The sequence below is a fragment of the Hippoglossus hippoglossus genome, chromosome 17 (genome assembly GCF_009819705.1).
Source record: "Hippoglossus hippoglossus isolate fHipHip1 chromosome 17, fHipHip1.pri, whole genome shotgun sequence".
NCBI lineage: Eukaryota > Metazoa > Chordata > Actinopteri > Pleuronectiformes > Pleuronectidae > Hippoglossus > Hippoglossus hippoglossus.
In genome coordinates, this window is record NC_047167.1 from 19,670,195 (window position 1) to 19,688,488 (window position 18,294).

At 43.5% G+C, this 18,294-nt stretch overlaps 2 protein-coding genes across 3 annotated transcripts in view; both read right to left on the reverse strand.

Moving 5' to 3' along the window:
- Positions 1–3,058, reverse strand: part of LOC117778294 (rho GTPase-activating protein 29-like) — a 32,986-nt gene extending 29,928 nt beyond the window's left edge. The window contains exons 1-2 of the mRNA XM_034613780.1: positions 2,884–3,058; positions 1,032–1,380 (exon numbers count right to left, since the gene is read on the reverse strand). Of these exons, the coding sequence (XP_034469671.1) occupies positions 1,032–1,317 (286 nt within the window). The 5' untranslated portion in view covers positions 1,318–1,380; positions 2,884–3,058. The remainder of the gene's footprint in view (positions 1–1,031; positions 1,381–2,883) is intronic.
- A 1,585-nt stretch (positions 3,059–4,643) lies between these two features.
- acvr2ba (activin A receptor type 2Ba) lies at positions 4,644–18,294 on the reverse strand. Of its 2 annotated transcripts, XR_004616725.1 has the most exons (12): positions 17,554–18,294; positions 15,279–15,486; positions 12,903–13,018; positions 12,201–12,352; positions 11,840–11,983; positions 10,923–11,066; positions 9,868–10,016; positions 9,569–9,683; positions 8,878–9,016; positions 8,492–8,622; positions 6,830–7,975; positions 4,644–6,779 (listed from the first exon to the last, which is right to left on the reverse strand). XR_004616725.1 is itself a non-coding variant. In XM_034613362.1 (11 exons), exons 1-11 carry the CDS (start codon positions 17,603–17,605, stop codon positions 7,781–7,783), a joined length of 1,545 nt encoding a protein of 514 aa, XP_034469253.1. In that variant the 5' UTR covers positions 17,606–18,294; the 3' UTR covers positions 6,810–7,780. The 2 variants fall into 2 exon arrangements, 1 of the variants encoding a protein (XP_034469253.1); XM_034613362.1 differs by lacking the exon at positions 4,644–6,779 and having other exon boundaries at positions 6,810–7,975.

Here is an 18,294-nt window from a genome sequence, read left to right on the forward strand (position 1 = left end):
AACCGCGGGCCCATCAAAACCAAGTGAGAAAAACAAAGAAAGACACCAGCGTCAGCTCTGATGTCTGCTCCACTTGTGCACTTGTGTGTAGCGGTGTGTGGCTGAGTGTAGCTGTTGAAGACACCAGCAGCACCGCAAGCACTCCTGCACGTTCGCGGGGAGGCTGTTATCACACTATAAACTGACACTCCACAGGTGGTTCTGGCTGTCTGTCACAAACTCTGGTGCTTTAGTTATCTGTAGAATAACAAGAAACACACAGAGCCTTCCTGGACATTTTATTCCGAGCAAGTGAGTCACAAAAAGCATCGAGGCAGAACACTGACAGTGCTGTTGTGCTTCACTAACACTGAGTACACAACAATGTTCACTGTAACACTGTTTAAAAAGCTTGAGGTGTGTTGGACATTTGTATTTGTCATTCCTGTCGGCAACTAGTCACACAAAAAACATTCATTCATCAACATTCATTCCCGATGTACAATGGAATTTGCTAGTGGAGAATTTCAGCAATCTGCATCATTGGTAAATATCAGGTTTTAGTGTCAGCGCCTCAGTTCAAAGAACAATGGATCTTTTCTAAAGAAATGGTCGGCAAATACACGTGGAGAAAATGCATTGTGGAAGAGATAGAGACAAGTTCTCCACTGACAATAGCCTCTTCGGACCCAAGGGTAACGTAGCTAATTGACACTTTTGATTTTAAAAGCACTTACTCAACGAGAAAAAGTCAAACTTTCATGCTCTTATCATGGTTTGGATAACGCTGCATCAACGATCACCTGATCCAACACGCGTCTCACCGCTATCTGAAACCTGTTGAAACTTCCTCTAGCTTGTAAACTGAAGTAGAAGTAGGCAAGGGGAAAGTGAGCACTTCCTTAGAATACACACAGATTTCTGTGAAGAACTTTATGTGTTACCAGTTTCATTTTCTTTCCGCCAGTGTGTCGTTTTCCTGTGTTTCACTTCCCTGACCCCTATGAGCCCCTCGCCAAACTCCCCCGCATTCCAGCTGCTCCTGAACTCACCTCTACACTGGAAAGCATCCTTGAGGCTGAGCAGCACATCGGCAAACCCTCGCACATCGTTCACCAGCTGCATCACATACTCCGGGTCCACTCCCGGCGCCCCCACCAGCCGAGACGACAGCCCCATGCTGCTCAGAGGGTTGGGGTTCTTGGAGCTGCGGCCCACGTCCAAGGTCTTGGTGGACCGGGACGACAGGGACCCCGTGTGAGACTTGGGGAGGTGTCGTGGCCGACCCTGGGCTTGCATTGTCCCGAGGCCACTGCTGCTGCTGCTCTTCCGGAGCATCACAGCAGCCAGTGCAGCTGCCACCCCCCTTTTATGGGGAGGACAGCACTGATCCCTGGACGGCTGGAAGAAAGACAAGGATGGGTGAGGAGGATGTATGTGATTGTATCTCTGTCCAAAAGTATTTAAGACCTGTTACATGTGTGACATGTGAACTCTTGAACCACTGTCCTAGGGCTGGATGATATGGCCAAAACGATGTCAAGATAGAAATGTTATAATTATCATGATCAATGTCCCATTTATATCTTAAAAGTTTAAAGCCTGATTTGAAGGTTTAACTGAGTGGAGGTTGTGGTTGTAAACTTCTTTATGAGCAGTGAATAACACTTTGAATCATATTACAAACTGAGATCAATCAATTATGTGCTGTATCTTGTAGAATGTACGATATATCAATATATTGAACCCTTATTATATTGCTGTTGATTAAAATGATTAATTGCTGATAACTTTTGACATTGTTTTATTGCCCAGCCCTTCACTGTCCTATGTCATATCTTGTTTTTCAGTGAGTTTACAGTGCACACGACTATAAACTCCAATTAAAAAGGTCCAGTGTGTAAGATTTAGTTGAAAGGGATCTATTGGCAGAAATTGAATGTGAAACTTTTACCTCGATTAATGAACAGTTATTTTACAAACCCCCCCCACAATCGATGTCGAATTATGAATCCGGATGGTTCCAGTCACTTCAACCCTGTGCGTGTCACGTGAGTTGTGTGTGAACTGCGTGCACGCAAAATGATTTTTACAACGCGTTTAAATACGCGTCTCCTACACTTCAGAGTGAATCACACAAACACAAAGTAAAAATGTGCAGGTCAGCGGGGGAGTGAGGAGGTCGGGCTCGCAGCAGGGTGATACAGCTCGGAACGTAGCGGAAACCCGACAGTTCGCATTGGGGAAGTTAATCACAGAATTAACCGACATGAGCGAAATTAGGTGGGTTAATAAATTGTACGAATTGTTGTTTTCTTTACCCTAGAATGGGCTCATTATATTTAAATACTTTATATTTACACTTGGAGCGGGTCCTCTCTACGGAGGCCGCCATGTTTTTTTTACAGTTTCGAGCTTTTATGACAACTGAAGGCTACCACAGGTTCGCAAGGGGAGGGCGGGGTGCGGGGTATCCAGCTGCAACATGACACCTCACCAGTAGGTGTCACTCACTTCCACACACTGAACCTTTAAACTTTTCTCAAAGTCTTTGAATGATCTCTACTCTGTAGTGATGGGACTTGTTAGCATTTTGTTTAACGTGAAACGCGTTGTAACGTTGCGCACGTTGAGCAAAGCTTAGCTGTTAGCTAGCGTAGTTCAACGCCATGTTTGATGTTTAATAACGGGGATCAGTCTGTCAATCAAAAACACAGCAATACTTTTCCCACTTAAAACCCCAACTAAGTGAAAATCAGAGCAGGTTTCCACAAGAACGCAAACTTACGCGAGCTCAACGTTTGTCTTTGCGCACAGTTTAGAGAAGTGATGCTGCGGTGGGAACGCAGCGGACCCGGGTCATAAACAGAAGAAGAAGAAAAAAGAGACGCTGTTTAAACTCACCTGCTCGGCGGTTTACTGACATAATGGCGGCGACATCCGAACACTTTGTCTAAGATCGCCCGTAGAACGACGACATTTCGGTTCCAGCAGCGGACGCGGCGGCGGCAGGGAGGCGCAAAGTTATCCGCTCGCAGTCTCTGATCCCCGGGAAGAAGTAGAAGAAGATTCCCCGCAACTCTCCGCTCACTCGTAGTTTAACAGTCCCTGCGTCACATGACCTGCCAGACGCGCTCCGATTGGCTAGAGCTGCGATGCCTTCACGTACGATCGAACGTTTTGCAACTGTAATCCAATCCCACAAATTAATAAACATCAGAAAAACATCTTAAATCGAGCTGCAGGACTTTTAAATTTGATTAATGTGATAATAAACTATATATGTATTACAAATATGCGTTTTTAAGATGCATACTGTCGTTTTTATTACACTTTGTCAACTGAATCATGATTCTTCCGATTGCCCGTGAACGTGCTGAGGCGTTTATTTTAAGGGTCACATCAAATATGGCCTCAGTTATATTTATAATCAGGTGAGAAAATCTAAATGTCAACGTTATAACGTTTGTTTGGCAAACGTGCAAAATCTTATTCATATATTTTAATAAATCTGGTGTCATTTCTTCATAATGTGACTAAATATCAGAGGAGAAAGTTCAGTCAATGTGTATAAAGAAAAGTTAAAACATGTCTCTTTACTTCAGCCTTTAACTAGATCTTAAAATTTTACTTTTTGTAATTTTTATGGCCTTTCCTTTTATTCTTTATATTTATATTACATTTTTGTTTCCTATTTTTATGTTTTTTATGTTTATACTTGAAGTCCTTGTATGTGTTAACCTGCTTGGCAATAAAACCAGATTCTGATATTCCAAAAATCTGTTTTCTTAAATGAATTACATTTGAACCTGTTTTTATTTTCATAAACATGCTTTTGTTTTTATTATTTATCTATATGGTTTATAAAGCACTTTAAGCTGCATTTCTTGTATGAAAGGTACTACACAAATAACGTTTTCTATTATTAATATTATTTGGTAACAGCTTTGACAGCAACGAAGAGCATTCAAAGGCAAGTATTCCAGATTTTTAGCAGAAATTATTTCTTATTTATATTTTAATGTTTTCAAATAACTTTAAAAAAAAGGCACCAGTAGCCTCTGATGTATGATTGAAATGTTTATCGTCTTCAGCCCTTTTATGCATACACTTGTAGTCTAGCTTTTTTGTCTTTTCTGAAGTATTACATATATTAATGATCATATACAAATGTACTTATCCTATGTATTACTTATAGTAGTAGTAGTGGTACTTGTACTTATACCACAGGGCCTTGGAGTAAGACTTAATCAAATACTGTGTAATCAAAAATGTCTACTCGACTTTATGCTTAAACTGTGGTCAGTAAAGTTAATAATCAATCTGGTTCATTTAATGGTATTTAAAAAATAATCAACCAAATCAAAGTGCTGCTACCACTGCTGCCACCTAGTGCACAGATGTAGCAATAGAGCCCAGCGTTACAGTGAGATACTAAGTGTTGCATATATTTATTATACATACATTTTTACACAGAATATAAACATATAAGCTTTAAGTTAAAATCAAATAGTGTCATGCTTGTTAAAAGCAACTTGTATTTTCCACAGCTTCATCTTGGTTGTATGTTCTGACCCGTTTTCATGTGAAGGCGATGTGTCATGTATGTGTCTCCATGACGAGACAAATGTGAACTGGAAAAATCAAAAAATCAAATTTCATTCTTATGGTTAATCAGTGTATCTTTATTTAAATATACAAAAAGATGGATGTATTCTCATCTAGTTTATATTTCTAAGCATTTCAACTCACAGATAGTTTCCATTCGTACTGTTTTAGTGAAACCGACCAACATACCCGCACACACGCTCTCTCACACACGCACAGTTCACATAAACAGGGAAGGTCACACAGTTCAGTCCAACATCCATTCACACCAGAAGAAATGAACAATATGTTGACTGTAAAAATCAAAAAAAAAAGAAAAAAGGCTTTGCTTTCACAGGATTCACACATGAAAAGGAAGAAACCCTTTACATTTGTCAAGTAAATATATACACGATAACTGATGTTTTTCTTGTTTTTTTTCCTTTTCGAAGATGAGACTGACTCCGTGTTAGTGTTACTAATGAGGTACTGCATGAGGTAACTGGTATTTCTGTTTAGAGGAGCCGGGTGTAAGACAGCATTTGGAAGTTACCACCGATCACAGCAGACTTTCCCACGTCATTTGCTGTGTTTTTCTGGCACAATACGTAAGAAGCACCTGGGCCACGTTCAGCTCACACACGCCAACACAAATTCACCCCCCCCCCACAGACTGTGACACGTGTCCTCGTCGGAACATGATCCAGGTGTGATGAGATGTACTCCACCGGTCCGCAGGAGGAAACCGCTAAGTCACAGGTGAGTTGAATGACTTTGAACTAGGATGTTCAAATGACTATTGCTGTATAATAAATATTGCTGGACCCTTGGACCAGGCATATGCCACAGTTCACGTCACTCCTAACGGGGCTGCGTCATCAAAAAACCAATCCACCAAGTGGTTAGAGACACTTTGATAATTTCCAAACACTAAAAAACATTGTTCCGTCTTATTTGATGTATGTTTTTTTTGTTCCGCATGTTCGTTACCAAAACTGCACAAGAGCAAGCGTTACAGACCACTGTCAAAAAAATAAAAAATCTCAAATAAATCACCATGTTTGCACAGCACTAATCAAAGCACAACAGATGAGCCTGTGTGTTGTCCAACATCGCTGAACACTGAACAGGTCTGAACATCACATCAGCAGGTTAATATTGAGGTAATACTGTTCATACTGGCATTTTAAAAACAGGCGGCCAATCGCGGAAGCCGCCTGCCCCGAACATTACGATTTCCTTGTTGCCTTTTTTTCTTTTCTTTTAAGGATATTAACTAAACTTTGTGATGCAAGTGCTACCCACACAGCTTCTGATTCAGAGGAACTGATACCGTTATTCATAAAAATCTGTAACACAACCGCAATTCCTGAAAGAAAGGATAAAAACATCACAGGGCTAATTTAGGTGTCCAAATGACTTTTAAATGTGTAGGGGTGGAAATGAGAAATCCCTTTCTACTTCTGAGAACTGTAATGCCCTGATTTTGTATTTCTTTTTCTAATAAAAACAGATCAGTGTTCCGCATCTGTGTGTGTGCACGTCTATTTACAAGAATCGGCCTCTCTTCTTTTAGGGTTTGTACAGCATTAACACTGTGCCAACTGGTCAGGCTCTATTTTTAAAAACAAATCTCCACAGACAAAGAGGCCAAGCCGGCAATAAAATATCTCAACTACTAAAACACAATAAAATACATAACACAACTTGATATACATGTAGAAAAAGCCTGAGGTACTTGTCAGAATATCTGAGGTCAGTCTGGAGGAGTAAGCAGCTGAGGGCTTACCCAGTCGAAAAAAAAACAACACAAAAACAGAATATTAGCCTCACATAATATCATGGATAGTTATCACATGTTAGCGTTATATTAACAAAGAATACATGTACATCTACATATCCTTGAGTATCCTGGAATAGTCACAGCAGCATAACGGACATTCAATGTATGGTATTCATGTTATGGTACAACTATGGCATTGCATTTGAGACAAAGGCAACCATCTGAGCTCTCCTTGCATGACGTACAGTGACTGAGGTATCTGGGGGACTGGTGTCCGAACTGAGTCTATTGAACAAACACCCATGAAAATTAAAAAACAGACATGTTGCTTACTCAAGTATGGCCCTCGCAAGGATAAAACCCAACTGATTCTTACGTTAAAACACTCTAAAACAATCTCATTTCATTTTTGTCTTCACCTTCTCTTGCACTCGCTCACCCGCTCACCCACACACACACACACACACACACACGCAGCACACACACACACACACGCAGCACGCACACACACACGCTTTAAAATCAAAAATGTGTAACATTGCAACTCCAGACAGCATCCATCAATGCCCCTGGCACTGGCAAAGGAGTAACTCTGAATTTCTACAATAAAAAAAAAAAAGAAACAGAATAAAAAGAATCCAGGAATATGTCCATGATAGCGAGCTGGATAGCTTGGCTCTCAAAATTAGAGAAAATGTTCCAAAGAAACCTACTGGATACCTGAGAGGTAGTTCCCCGGGGACAAGGCGGTTGTCCCAAATCTCCCAAAAAGTTCAAAAACGTCCAATACAACTGTTCAACTTCCTTTTTAGCTCCTTCCCATGCGATAACACAGCTGTGCTCCGTTTTCTTTTTGATCTTTTTCTTATTTCTTTTTGAGGCGTTCGCCGGTTTAAAATAAGGGAGCACACTCGAGCTTAAAAATCGAGAAGCTTCGACCCCTGAGGAAGATGAATATATTTCGTCTAACAGTCTCAAAACGGTTCCTCCGAGGTGTGCAGCACGTTGTCCAAGGTCTGGAGCAAAGATTCATTTCATTTGGCCACAGACGGTCATGACCAAGACAGGAAAAAACGATAACTGATGAGGTAATAAAAAAAATAAAACGACTAACACAAAAGAAATACATGAGGTAATGAAAACATTAAAAGATTTGACACATGGGTGTTATCAGATGTGCCCATCGCATAGCTTATTACTACTTCAAAACTACAGCAGATGGATGTGTTAGTAAGATCTGACTTTAAAACACTGGAAAAACATTAAAAAAACGAAAAAAATACCAGTATCGGGGTAAAATAGCAGCTGCATTCAAGTGGCTAGTTGTTGTTTTGTTTTTTTCATGTTTTTAAATATTCACGGAGATCCGCTGAGTTTGGGTTCGAAAAAATTAAAAAGTCAGGAGCTCAGGTGAAGGATGGTGTCCCCCGTTCAGGTGCTGGACTCTTTGGGAGGTAGGTCCTCGTTGGTGAGAGACGTCACGATGCAGACGGGGCTGTCTGAGGTAGAGCTGCTGATCATCCTGGAGATTTGGCCGATGCGCTCCTCGACGCAGCCGGCCGATAATCGCGCCTCTGCGTCGTGGTCCCAGCATTCCTCGATGGTCTCGCACATCTGGTTCAAACCCTGCGGTCACAACCGAGACATTGGAAAAGTTAAAAATTGCAGATCTTTATTATTTATATCTATTATTTATACACCTTAAAATAACAGCTTCATTTTGATAGTATGAAACTTAAAGCGCTCTTTGCCCCAGCGCTGCCTGGAACTGCACTATAACTATGGTGTGCAATGCTAGTATGACTTGCTTTATGGCATATGTCACACACCAACAACCAGAGCAGATAGCTAATTCACCATTCTCAGAGCTAGAATCAGGACAGAGCCACCGAAGAAACCGAAAGAAGAGATTGATGCAGAAAAAGAACAAGAGCAAAAGAGAAAGTGACCAATTTGATCGGCCAAAAATCCCTCACTTTCCATTATCTAAAGTTGGAGACCCAACTGACAAGTTTCCCAAGCAACAAAGTCTGATTCATGGAACTATGAACACGTTTGAGCCGTATTCACTGGAACAAAGGATGCAATGCATCCTGGGATTGCTGTTGAAACTCCAGGAGCTATTCTTCCACTGTTACTCACAGGATGTTTGAGCCAGCACTCCTTGATGGCTGGACGCATCTTCTTGTGCACGACCACATCCTGCAGATCCTCCAGGGTGGGATGCTGGCCAATTTCATCCTCGAACGGCAGCATGTACTCGCCAGTATTACCTGAAGAGACGCAGCAAGGCCACAGGATGGGAAAACGTTACACAGGAGGTAATGCACAGATTTTTAAAAGGATAGAGCAAAAATAACAACTAGTTCTGTATTTTAACAGTAACTTTACCCACATTACACCTTTAACCTGGGTCAGACGGCATTCCAAGACACAACAAAAACTATTCCTTTGTTTATTAGGTCGGCCTGAGGCACCGTGACCTATCACCTGTGGGGGAAGCAGCATTCCTGCACTGTTTGACTCACCATCAGATACCGAGCAGCGGGCCACCAGCTCCCAAAGCACCAAGCCCATGGCGTACATGTCTATCCTCAAGAAGGAGTCTCGCTGGAAGTTGATGGCTCCCTCCAGCACCTCTGGGGCCATGTAACGCCTCGTACCCACCTGGCAGGAAACATGGATTCAAGTCTTTGTGAGTGTGTGCGGTAATTTAGTTTTTCCAAGGGCATAAGTTTGTAAATAGTATCAAACAACAAGCAGATGGGCTGCAGGGTAAACCGGCTCGATTTGAGGCAACAGTCTCCAAACTTCTCCTGTTACCCGGTCGCCTGAATAAACAACTTAGAATTCTTTTCATGATGAATCATTAACTCCATCCCTCAGTGTTTCCCTCTGCAATAGGAAACAACCTCTGTGTGCTTTATTCATGACTCCTACTTACTGTATAAACACCGACACTTTCTTTATTTCTGAATCACACTTTTAAAGCTATTTCAAACACACCAGAAAGAAAATATTCGAGAAAAAAAACAACTAAGAAATAGAAATAAATATCATATCCCATCCCTGGAGTCACACAAATAAAGTACAAATTTAGAAACTGATTGCAAAGACTGTGTAATGCTCACACAAAGAAAGAAAAAGGAAGGGGAGAGTTACTTGTGCATGCATCAGTGTTAATGCAGACATTAAAAACACAGAGCGGTCCTTTCATACCTGGCCATGAGTGTCTCCTGGAGGTTTTCCTGGTTCAAATCGCACAGCGAGCCCAAAATCTCCGATGATCGCAGTTAAATCATCGCTAAGCATCACATTCTTGCTCTTGAAGTCCCTGGGAAAACAGTTTCAGAGGGAATTAAAATGACGTAACTCTAGAGAAACAACGTCACACAAATTAGCTCCCGGATTCCAGGGTAAAATTGGGAAATCAGGTGCAAACAGAAACGGATGCACTGTATTGGAGCGTATCGAGTACAGGATTCAGGAAAGCCAGAAACGGTTCATGTTTCTCTTACCTGTGTGCAATAGTGGGTTTTGGCCCCTCGCCCTTGTAGCTGGGAATGTCCTCATGGAGGTAGGCCAAGCCGCGGGACATGCTCTCCGCTATGTGACACAGATCACCCCAGGACACCATGTTGCCCTTCAGGTGGTCCGTCAGTGAGCCCTGCGCACACACAAGCAGATTCAGGGACAAGGATTAACAACCGGCCGAGGATCTAATCTTTAATCCATCTGCAGGAATCTTAGTACGAGGAGTTAGTCGACCGTGACCCTGAGAACAGACATCCAACGCACAAAAGGAGCAGGAAGAGGTGATTTTTCACTTCACGGTTCGAGGCCAGCTGGATAGTGTAGTCTGGGAGAATTACCAGAGAAGGGGAAATTCCTGTAGCACGAGTTTAAAATAGCATTAAAAGTGTTGATGAAAATGGAAACGTTTAACCTAACAGACACGACAAAGGAAGACACGGAACTAAGGCAATTAACTGTGGCCAAAGAGGTCTTTTTTCACAGCAGACATTTTGACATCGTAGGAAAAGCACGAGTTCCTGATAACATACAAATGTCCCTGTTCTGTTCAAGTGTCCCAAAAAAACACCAGACACCTGACGCAGCTTTAATGGAACTGAGCCGTTTTTCGTTTCCTTATTTTCCCCCTCACATGTCAAAATGTCTGAGGCGAGAAAGGCCTTAAAAGTCATCCAACAATTGTAATGCTGCATTTGTGGTTATTGCATTTAGTGTTTAAGACCAGAGAGATGAGCAGAGTTCTACTGGGCTTAAGGCTGGTCGTATTTGACATAGATGTGTGTATTATTTTTAAACTCGATCTGAGCAACACATCTCTTAAAGGCACACAGGGCACTGCAAAGCTGCCGTAAGTAATAAAATCCCATCTTTGATGAAAAGCTGCAAGCCTCTTTTGTTCAGGTAAATAAAAGGCCTCAGCCAATATATGAAAGAAGTCCAGGTCAACATCGCAGCCCCTGTACCTCACCATGAATTTGCTCTCTCTCTATATATAAATATATATGTATATATGGATGTGTAGGAGTAGACGTGTTCTCACCCTCTCATGAAACTCTGTGATAAGCCACAGCTCCGTCTCCAGGTTGCTTCCATGTTTTTCTGAAGCGATGAAACGCAGGAGGTTTTCATGTCGCATCCCCGGAGTCAAGAAAATGTCCCGCTCGTTGTGCCACGACTGCTTGTCCTGTACAAAACATAATACACAAATCAGAGAGTTAGGTTTAGGATTTATACAAGCTCTTTTGAAAATAACCTGGTCCATCCCTTAAGTAGAAGTAGCCTCCATTTGTGCCTCTTAATTTGAGATTACATTCAAGCAACAGAGCTAATCAGCCTATTTCCCAGAAAATATGAGCCCAGTAATCCTTTAAAGAAACCTGTGAGTTATAAAAAGACATTTCCAAAATCCTAAATGAAAAATAAATGCTGTGTGTCAGCTATATAACAGTGTGAGACTTTAAGCCATTCCCCACGTGGCTCCTATTTATTCCTTAAATGTAAATAAAAATAAATATCAGTTTTAACCATGGACTGTCTGTGAAGAGGGAGGAAGCATCTCCACTTTCTCCCACTATCCAGAAACGAATCCCATTTTACAGCATCAAATAACTCATTAAAACCAACATTCAGTTTGATAACAACTGAAAAATGACTTAAGTTTGGTCCAAGCCCCATTCATTAACATGGAGGAGGTGGGGTTTATGACCTATACTGCAGCCAGCCAGCCAGCAGGGGGTGATGATAATATTTTGGCTTCACTTTTGGGAGCCGCCATGTCTTCATTTTTATTTACAGTCTGTGGTTATGAATGTGCACTGATGTTACTTTCCATCTTTGTTGCTGTTTTTTTCTGCCAATATAATAATAATATCATAAAGGCACAAACTGGGGCCACAAAACAGCATTTGACAAGAAAACCATATAAATTAAAGCCTTAAAGTAACATTGTTTTCTCACCTGAATAGGGAAGACCTTTACAGCAACATACTCGCTCATCAGCTGGGCCTTCCAAACACAACCAAAGCGCCCCCTGGCTTTGATTTCCAGCAGCTGCAGAGGTTTGAGACCCACCATTGGTGATGGAGGAGAGGGTCCTGGATCCTACATCACAGACGAGGAAAACACGTCTCATTCTCCTGCCACATGCATCTCAAATGTGTCACACAAAATACTACATGATCCGGGTAACTGGCAGAGACAGGAGCAGCCAACACAGTGGATGAGAGGAAACTCCCGACAAAAGAAATTAAAAAAGCAAAAACCTTCGCAGTGAAAGACTGATCTCACACTTAAGATGAGTCGGAGTTGAGTGTCTCACCTCGCTAAGGTCTACGTGGCCGTAGGGAGGTTTGCGGTGGCGGTACATCCACAAGGCCAGGACGAGGGCCAGGGACAGCACACACAGAGGCAGCAGGGAGTACACCAGCACGTTGAGCAGGGACGGCACCCGAGGTGGAGGCCGGATTTTCACTGTCAAGGAGCATAATAATTACGACGTGTCAGCTTTATGGCGTTTAGGTTACCGGCTGCATCGCAAACATCCCTCCCAGACTGAGATCAGAATTTAAAAGAGCAGAGCGACGTTCTATCCAGACGGCTCAACCTTGATCCTCGACTGGAAAGTGATTAGTCTGTGGAAACGCTGCAAACAGGCAGGTGAGAGGCTTCACTTAGTCGCCTTCTCGACAGATGAGTATCAGCGCTGGACTGTGCGAGCGCTTAAAACTGAATGCTTCGGCCTTAGTCTCGCATTTCGCTCGCAAAACAACAATACCAGCGAGACAAATTGCAAGGGATGTGATTTTTGCACACACAAAGCTTAGAAGGGATCAGTTAGCAACATTTAAAAAGGGAGAAAAAAAAAATCAAAGCGTGCTTAAAAGGGATCATAATATCACAATCGTGGCATTTTTCCTTTTCCTAATACTGTAGCTGCAGGGATAAGCTCCCACTAATCAGAGGGGAAAAGGAAAGACCTATTTTTTGCTTGTTCTATATGTAGGATGCGTTTGCCGCTCACCTCGGTTGCCACTGCCAATCATGTCAGGAAGGTGGGTGAATCGCTCATTGCAGTAGTTGCCCTCGCAGCAGCAGAAGAACACCTGAGGGTTTTCGTCCATGGAAACACACTCTTGCCTAAAACAGCAGGTGACACACACACACACACACACACACACACACACACACACACACACACACACACACACACACACACACACACACACACACACACACACACACACACACACACACACACACAGTTAAATAAAATGTCATACAAGATACGCGTTTAGATGTTTTAATAATTTACAGCAGAATCAAAATACACATCACAAACCAACATTGCATTTCCAGATCTAGACAGTGCTTCTGCGACTTAACGGCAAATAAATGTTTATCCCATTTATCTAATCCTTGACCTTTTCACTCCTTTATTTTGCTTCCTCGTGACAAAGACCACTTTGTAGAGGTATTAATATCTTCTTTTTTAATGAGAATATACGATCTTATTCCTCCTAACTCAGCAAATGTTCCATATTGAGAGGAATCGCAGGATTTCTAATACCATACGAAAATAACTGCACATCTCTGCTCTTTAATGCCACAATTAATCTTTGTGACATCGTCTCTCGACTCGCTCGAACCTGCCCACCTTCTTTTTTTTTTTTTAATCGCCTTTCATTGTCTGCCACTATTTTACGGAGCTTTTCACTCAGATTAAATTGACCGGGAGCAAATTTACTTTTGCGGGTCCCATTATATTCCCCCTGTGGTTGTAATTACAGCCCAACAGCACTTCAGGCCCCGCGCAAATTCCCTGGAAACCGTCAACGTATTTGCGGCAGCATCTGAACCTACGATGTGTGTGTGTGTGTGTGTGTGTGTGTGTGTGTGTGCATCCCATCCTGGAAGAGCCTTTTAAATATCTGCCTTTTTGATTTAATGTGGATCATCATCAAATACTACGACTGTCTCAATGAAAACTGCTGTCGTTAAACTGCTATTCAACGACTCTAGTCTTGAACCTGAACTACTCAGAACCTGCAGGTCCCCCGGCCGGGTCATCTGGGGCGGATTACTGCAGTCAAGCTACTTCAAAAGGCAGTGGCTCGAATATGAAAGATTAGATGGTTTGATGTCTGACTTGTGATGGTGTAAAATTCTCCTCCTGAGCGGCCTGGTGCCACCGCATCTATCTGCCATCACAGAGCTGCCTGGTTATTTCCAGAAAGAATAAATAGGAGCTGTGCTGGGTTGCACAGCATTTTCCAAAAATAAATCTCCACTTGTGGAAATCACTTCCCCCCCATCTAATGGAGTCTGCTTCTGTAAATGCTTTCATAGAAGGACTGGAAACTTAATTTTGAAATGACTGTAGTCTACCCTCAACCTGTGTGGCCGGCCTCACCGTTTGTATCGTGTAACATATTAAATAACTTACTCTCAGTATAATTTGTTTTCTCTCTCCGTTTGTGGATGACTGCATTCTAGTTTGCTTGATTTATTGTATGAAATGAAACAAAAATTGGAGGAATTGTGTGCCAGAATATTAATGAATAGCAATTATGATGATTCATTAAAAGGTTTCAGTAATTTCGCTTTCAAAAATAGCAAAAGATTTGCTGAATAGCTTCTTTAATGTGTATATTTACTGCGTCTCACTGTTTTAAAATCATGGTAAAATGAACATTTGAGAGGTTTGAAACATTAATCCTAAAAAGGAGCAACCTTTGGACACTAAATGGACATTTTATAGATTAATTGATGATGAAAACAAGTATTTGTAGCAGCCCTATGTCGTTATCTTCGAGTAGTATTGATGTAGCCTTAGGTCCATGTGCAGTGTGGCAGTAAAACCATGTACCATGTGTACTGGGACACAGTTTGTTAAAGCAAATCAATCTCTAAATGGTCAGGTTAATCTGCCAATGTCTATATCCTGTATCTCTTTGTTTTGTGTCATGTTTTTCTGTAAAACCAGAGTGTTGCAGTAATCGTTTTTAATGTGTTGATGCATTGTCTACACTATATATGTCAAAAGTGAAAATCGCCTTTCACAAATCTTCCCTACAGTGTGAGATGAGATCTTTAAAAGGCTGCTTTCTTTGACCACTGGGCAAACAAACCCAAGGATAGATAAGATGTGCACAAGAGAAAAACAGCTGATTGTCACATTTGAGAAGCTGCACCCAGGAGATGTTCAAGTGATTTGTTAATGAAGGACTTGTGTCAGCATTAGATCTGTTATCTCTGCCCCCAGGTCACTGCAATAACGATGGACTGAACCTGAGGTGAGCGAGGCCGTCGTACTCGCTGCCGCTCACTCTGGACGCGAGACACACACACCTACAATATAAATGCATAGGTTGGCGGTACCCTCGCCCCGTGACCCCACCTGTCATAGCAGTTGAAGTCATCCAGCCAGCAGCCTTTCTTCACCAACTTGATGGTCCCTGAGGAGTTGAGCCAGGAGGCGTAACAGTGCAGTCGCTTGTCCTTGTCCCCCTCGCAGCGCTCGAAGCCGCTCTGGTTGGTCCTCTCCGTGCGCCAGCTGTCATTGTAGTACACACACTCCCGGGTCTCCGCTTCGCCCAGACTGTACCCTGCGATGGACAGAAGGCCTCAGTCAGCTCACACCATAATGAATTGAAACTCAGGGGCGGAAGCCGGACATATGGCGCAGGATCCGCTCGGTGCCACCAAGAAACATCACTTGAGCGGAGCCTCTCTCATCTCTGAAGGCACGTGGCCAAGTTTTGGGAGGTCACTGTAGTAAAACGGGAGTTCCACTGGGCTCGGAAATCTCGCTGAATACTTTCTCGGCTCAAAAAAGGGGGGGGAGAGGAAATGACAGAATTTAATTAGCGATGGAAGAACAATGATCTGCTCGGCCGTGGTGTAGAAACACACACACACATACATACTGACACGTTACTTCTATAGATAAAAACCACTCCTGCATCCTCCTGGAGTGTGACACATCTGGAAAGGACAGATAAGAGCTGCTTCTTTAAGGGGAAACCAAGCCGAAACGTAACAATGGCTGTCAGTCTCCTAATGTTGAATTCCTTATAGGGAGGGGGGGGGGGGGGGGAAAGGTTTTTTTAATATTCATCTTTGTGGATTAAGGGTGGACGCACTCGAACAGCAGGACAGGAGACGTGTAAGGCTGATAACACGCAGCCGTACATGTCATTCACAATATATCCTATGGACGTTCATGCCTGAGCTTTGTTCAGGGGAAAAAATAGTGCCTGTCTCTTTAAATCCATGCCTATAGGAGGCTGCCCATCCCCCCAGTGTTACCCCCACCAACCCATTACGCACGCACACACTCACAGGCACACATCCACTTAAACATACGTGCATTCAGTTGTCCAGCAGCCATACAATGGATTTCATTATGGCTTTCAGGGGGGGGGGACACAGGGTTGAATGCAACGAGCAACCATCATTGCTCAATATGTATAAAAAAAAAGGGAGGAAGATAATAAAAATAGACACAACAACAGTGATGCTCTGTGCTCCATTGAGCCGAGATGGCATTTCTGATATCTGTGGTCACATGATCCAGGAGGACTTTTACTACTAGATCATTCCCCACCCCCCCTCACCGTGTCACTTAACCGAGGCTTACACCACAACAACGCGAATTGTGGAGAAGCAGCTTACTACACTACACTAGTAATCTATAAACCATAAAGGCATTAGCCCCTGTGCGCAATTTGGCACACAGGAGACAGCTGTGCCACAATTATTTTTTTATTACAACTGTAAGGAAACACACACGTTGCATGAAAGGTGGTGGTGTAGGGGGGGGGAGGAAATGGTGTTGTGTGTGTTTGTTGTTGGTTGATCCAAGGTGAAATTTGCACATGAAGATCAGCCAGTGTGAGTTGCAAGGGGGGGAAAAAGCCAAACAAAAGAAAAACAACCCTCATGCTCAATTTCACGTGGTGAGCAAGTCCCAGCCTTTTTGGAACAGGAGCTCTCTCTCTCTCTGTGTGTGTCTGTGTAAGTGTGTGTAACAGTAACCTCAATCCAGGGTGAGGACCTGACTGGAGACAAGAACAGCTGATGTCGAATCAAACGCCATTGATTTGTGGGGAAAAGGAAAGGAGGAAAAAAAAAAACAACAGACGAAGGGGAAGTGTGGCCGCAGCTCAGGGTGCAGCCACACAAAACAAGAGATGGAGCCTCTAAGGTTTCAGGATGTTGATGCAGCTGCTTGCTTTCTATTCCTGCCTCTGTTAATAAAAGGTGTGGGGTGGGGGGGGGACGCAACAGTTTTAAATTTGGATTAGTAAATGTGTGTTTTTAATTTTTGGGTGTCGCACAAAGCGTTTAAAAGCTATTGTTGTTTTTTAAATTGAAGAAGCAGCTACTGGTGTAATAAAAGCTGGAGTAGGGGGTTGGGGTTGGTTGGTTGGGGGGGGGGGGGGAGATGCGTTTAAGGGACAAATGGAGAAAAGGCGATTAAGGGGGGGGGGATTGGATAAAGCCGGAGCCGAACGGTGCCAACAAAGTTCAAACTGACGTAAACTCGCTCCCCGGGTGGAGATCTAACAACAAATTACGCACACGTGTAAATGTTTAAAACGCAGAAAAATAAGAAGGATAGAAAGAGCGAGAGCCGCTCGGGGGTCCGAGCCCCAACAATAGCCGCTTACCTGCGCACAAAGTTCCCAGAAGAAGTGAACAAGTCAGCCATGAAAAAGACATGTTCCGTCTCGAATACAGCAAACAGCGCTTTCCCCCGCGTGTCCGTGGCCAACATTCAAACTCCGCCGGCCCGCAACATCGGTCCGGGATCGAACCCAACGCGACCACGGGGCCTTCTCCTCCCGCCCCGGTCCCTCCAGCAGCGGTCCGGGCACCAGCGGCACAGCGCGTGTCAGCAGCCGCGACGGCGCAACAATGTCGGGAGGAAAAACGACGGGAGCGCCGGGGGTGACTTCCAGGCGGTGAGTGCGGATCACAGCCGCAGCCTTTCGCATCCGAGCCCGAACACCGAGCCGTGGGACCATCCGAGGCGGCAGCTCGGCGCTCTTTTCTCGGGTTTTTTTTTGTGTTGTCGCTCACTCGGGTAGTCGCGCCGCTGCGTCGGGAGGTCGGTCGGGGTTTACATGCATGTTACTGATCTGTGTCCAAAATGGCTTCTAAATGGGGAATGGGCTGCAAACAGGGAAACCCGGATGTGTAAACACAAAGAGGGGAATTCAGGCAGCGAGCGGCGGAGTGACCTTAACACGACACCGCAGACTCGCTCACGCCCGAGCCCCACTTCATTTCAGCCTCGATTTTCACCATTATCGCGTTATTTTACGCGCGGGGACACTTAGGAGCGACGGAGGGGAGGTGTTGGTGGAAGTCGTGCGTCCTCCTCGGCGGTGTTTTGTCCCGGTCCCGGC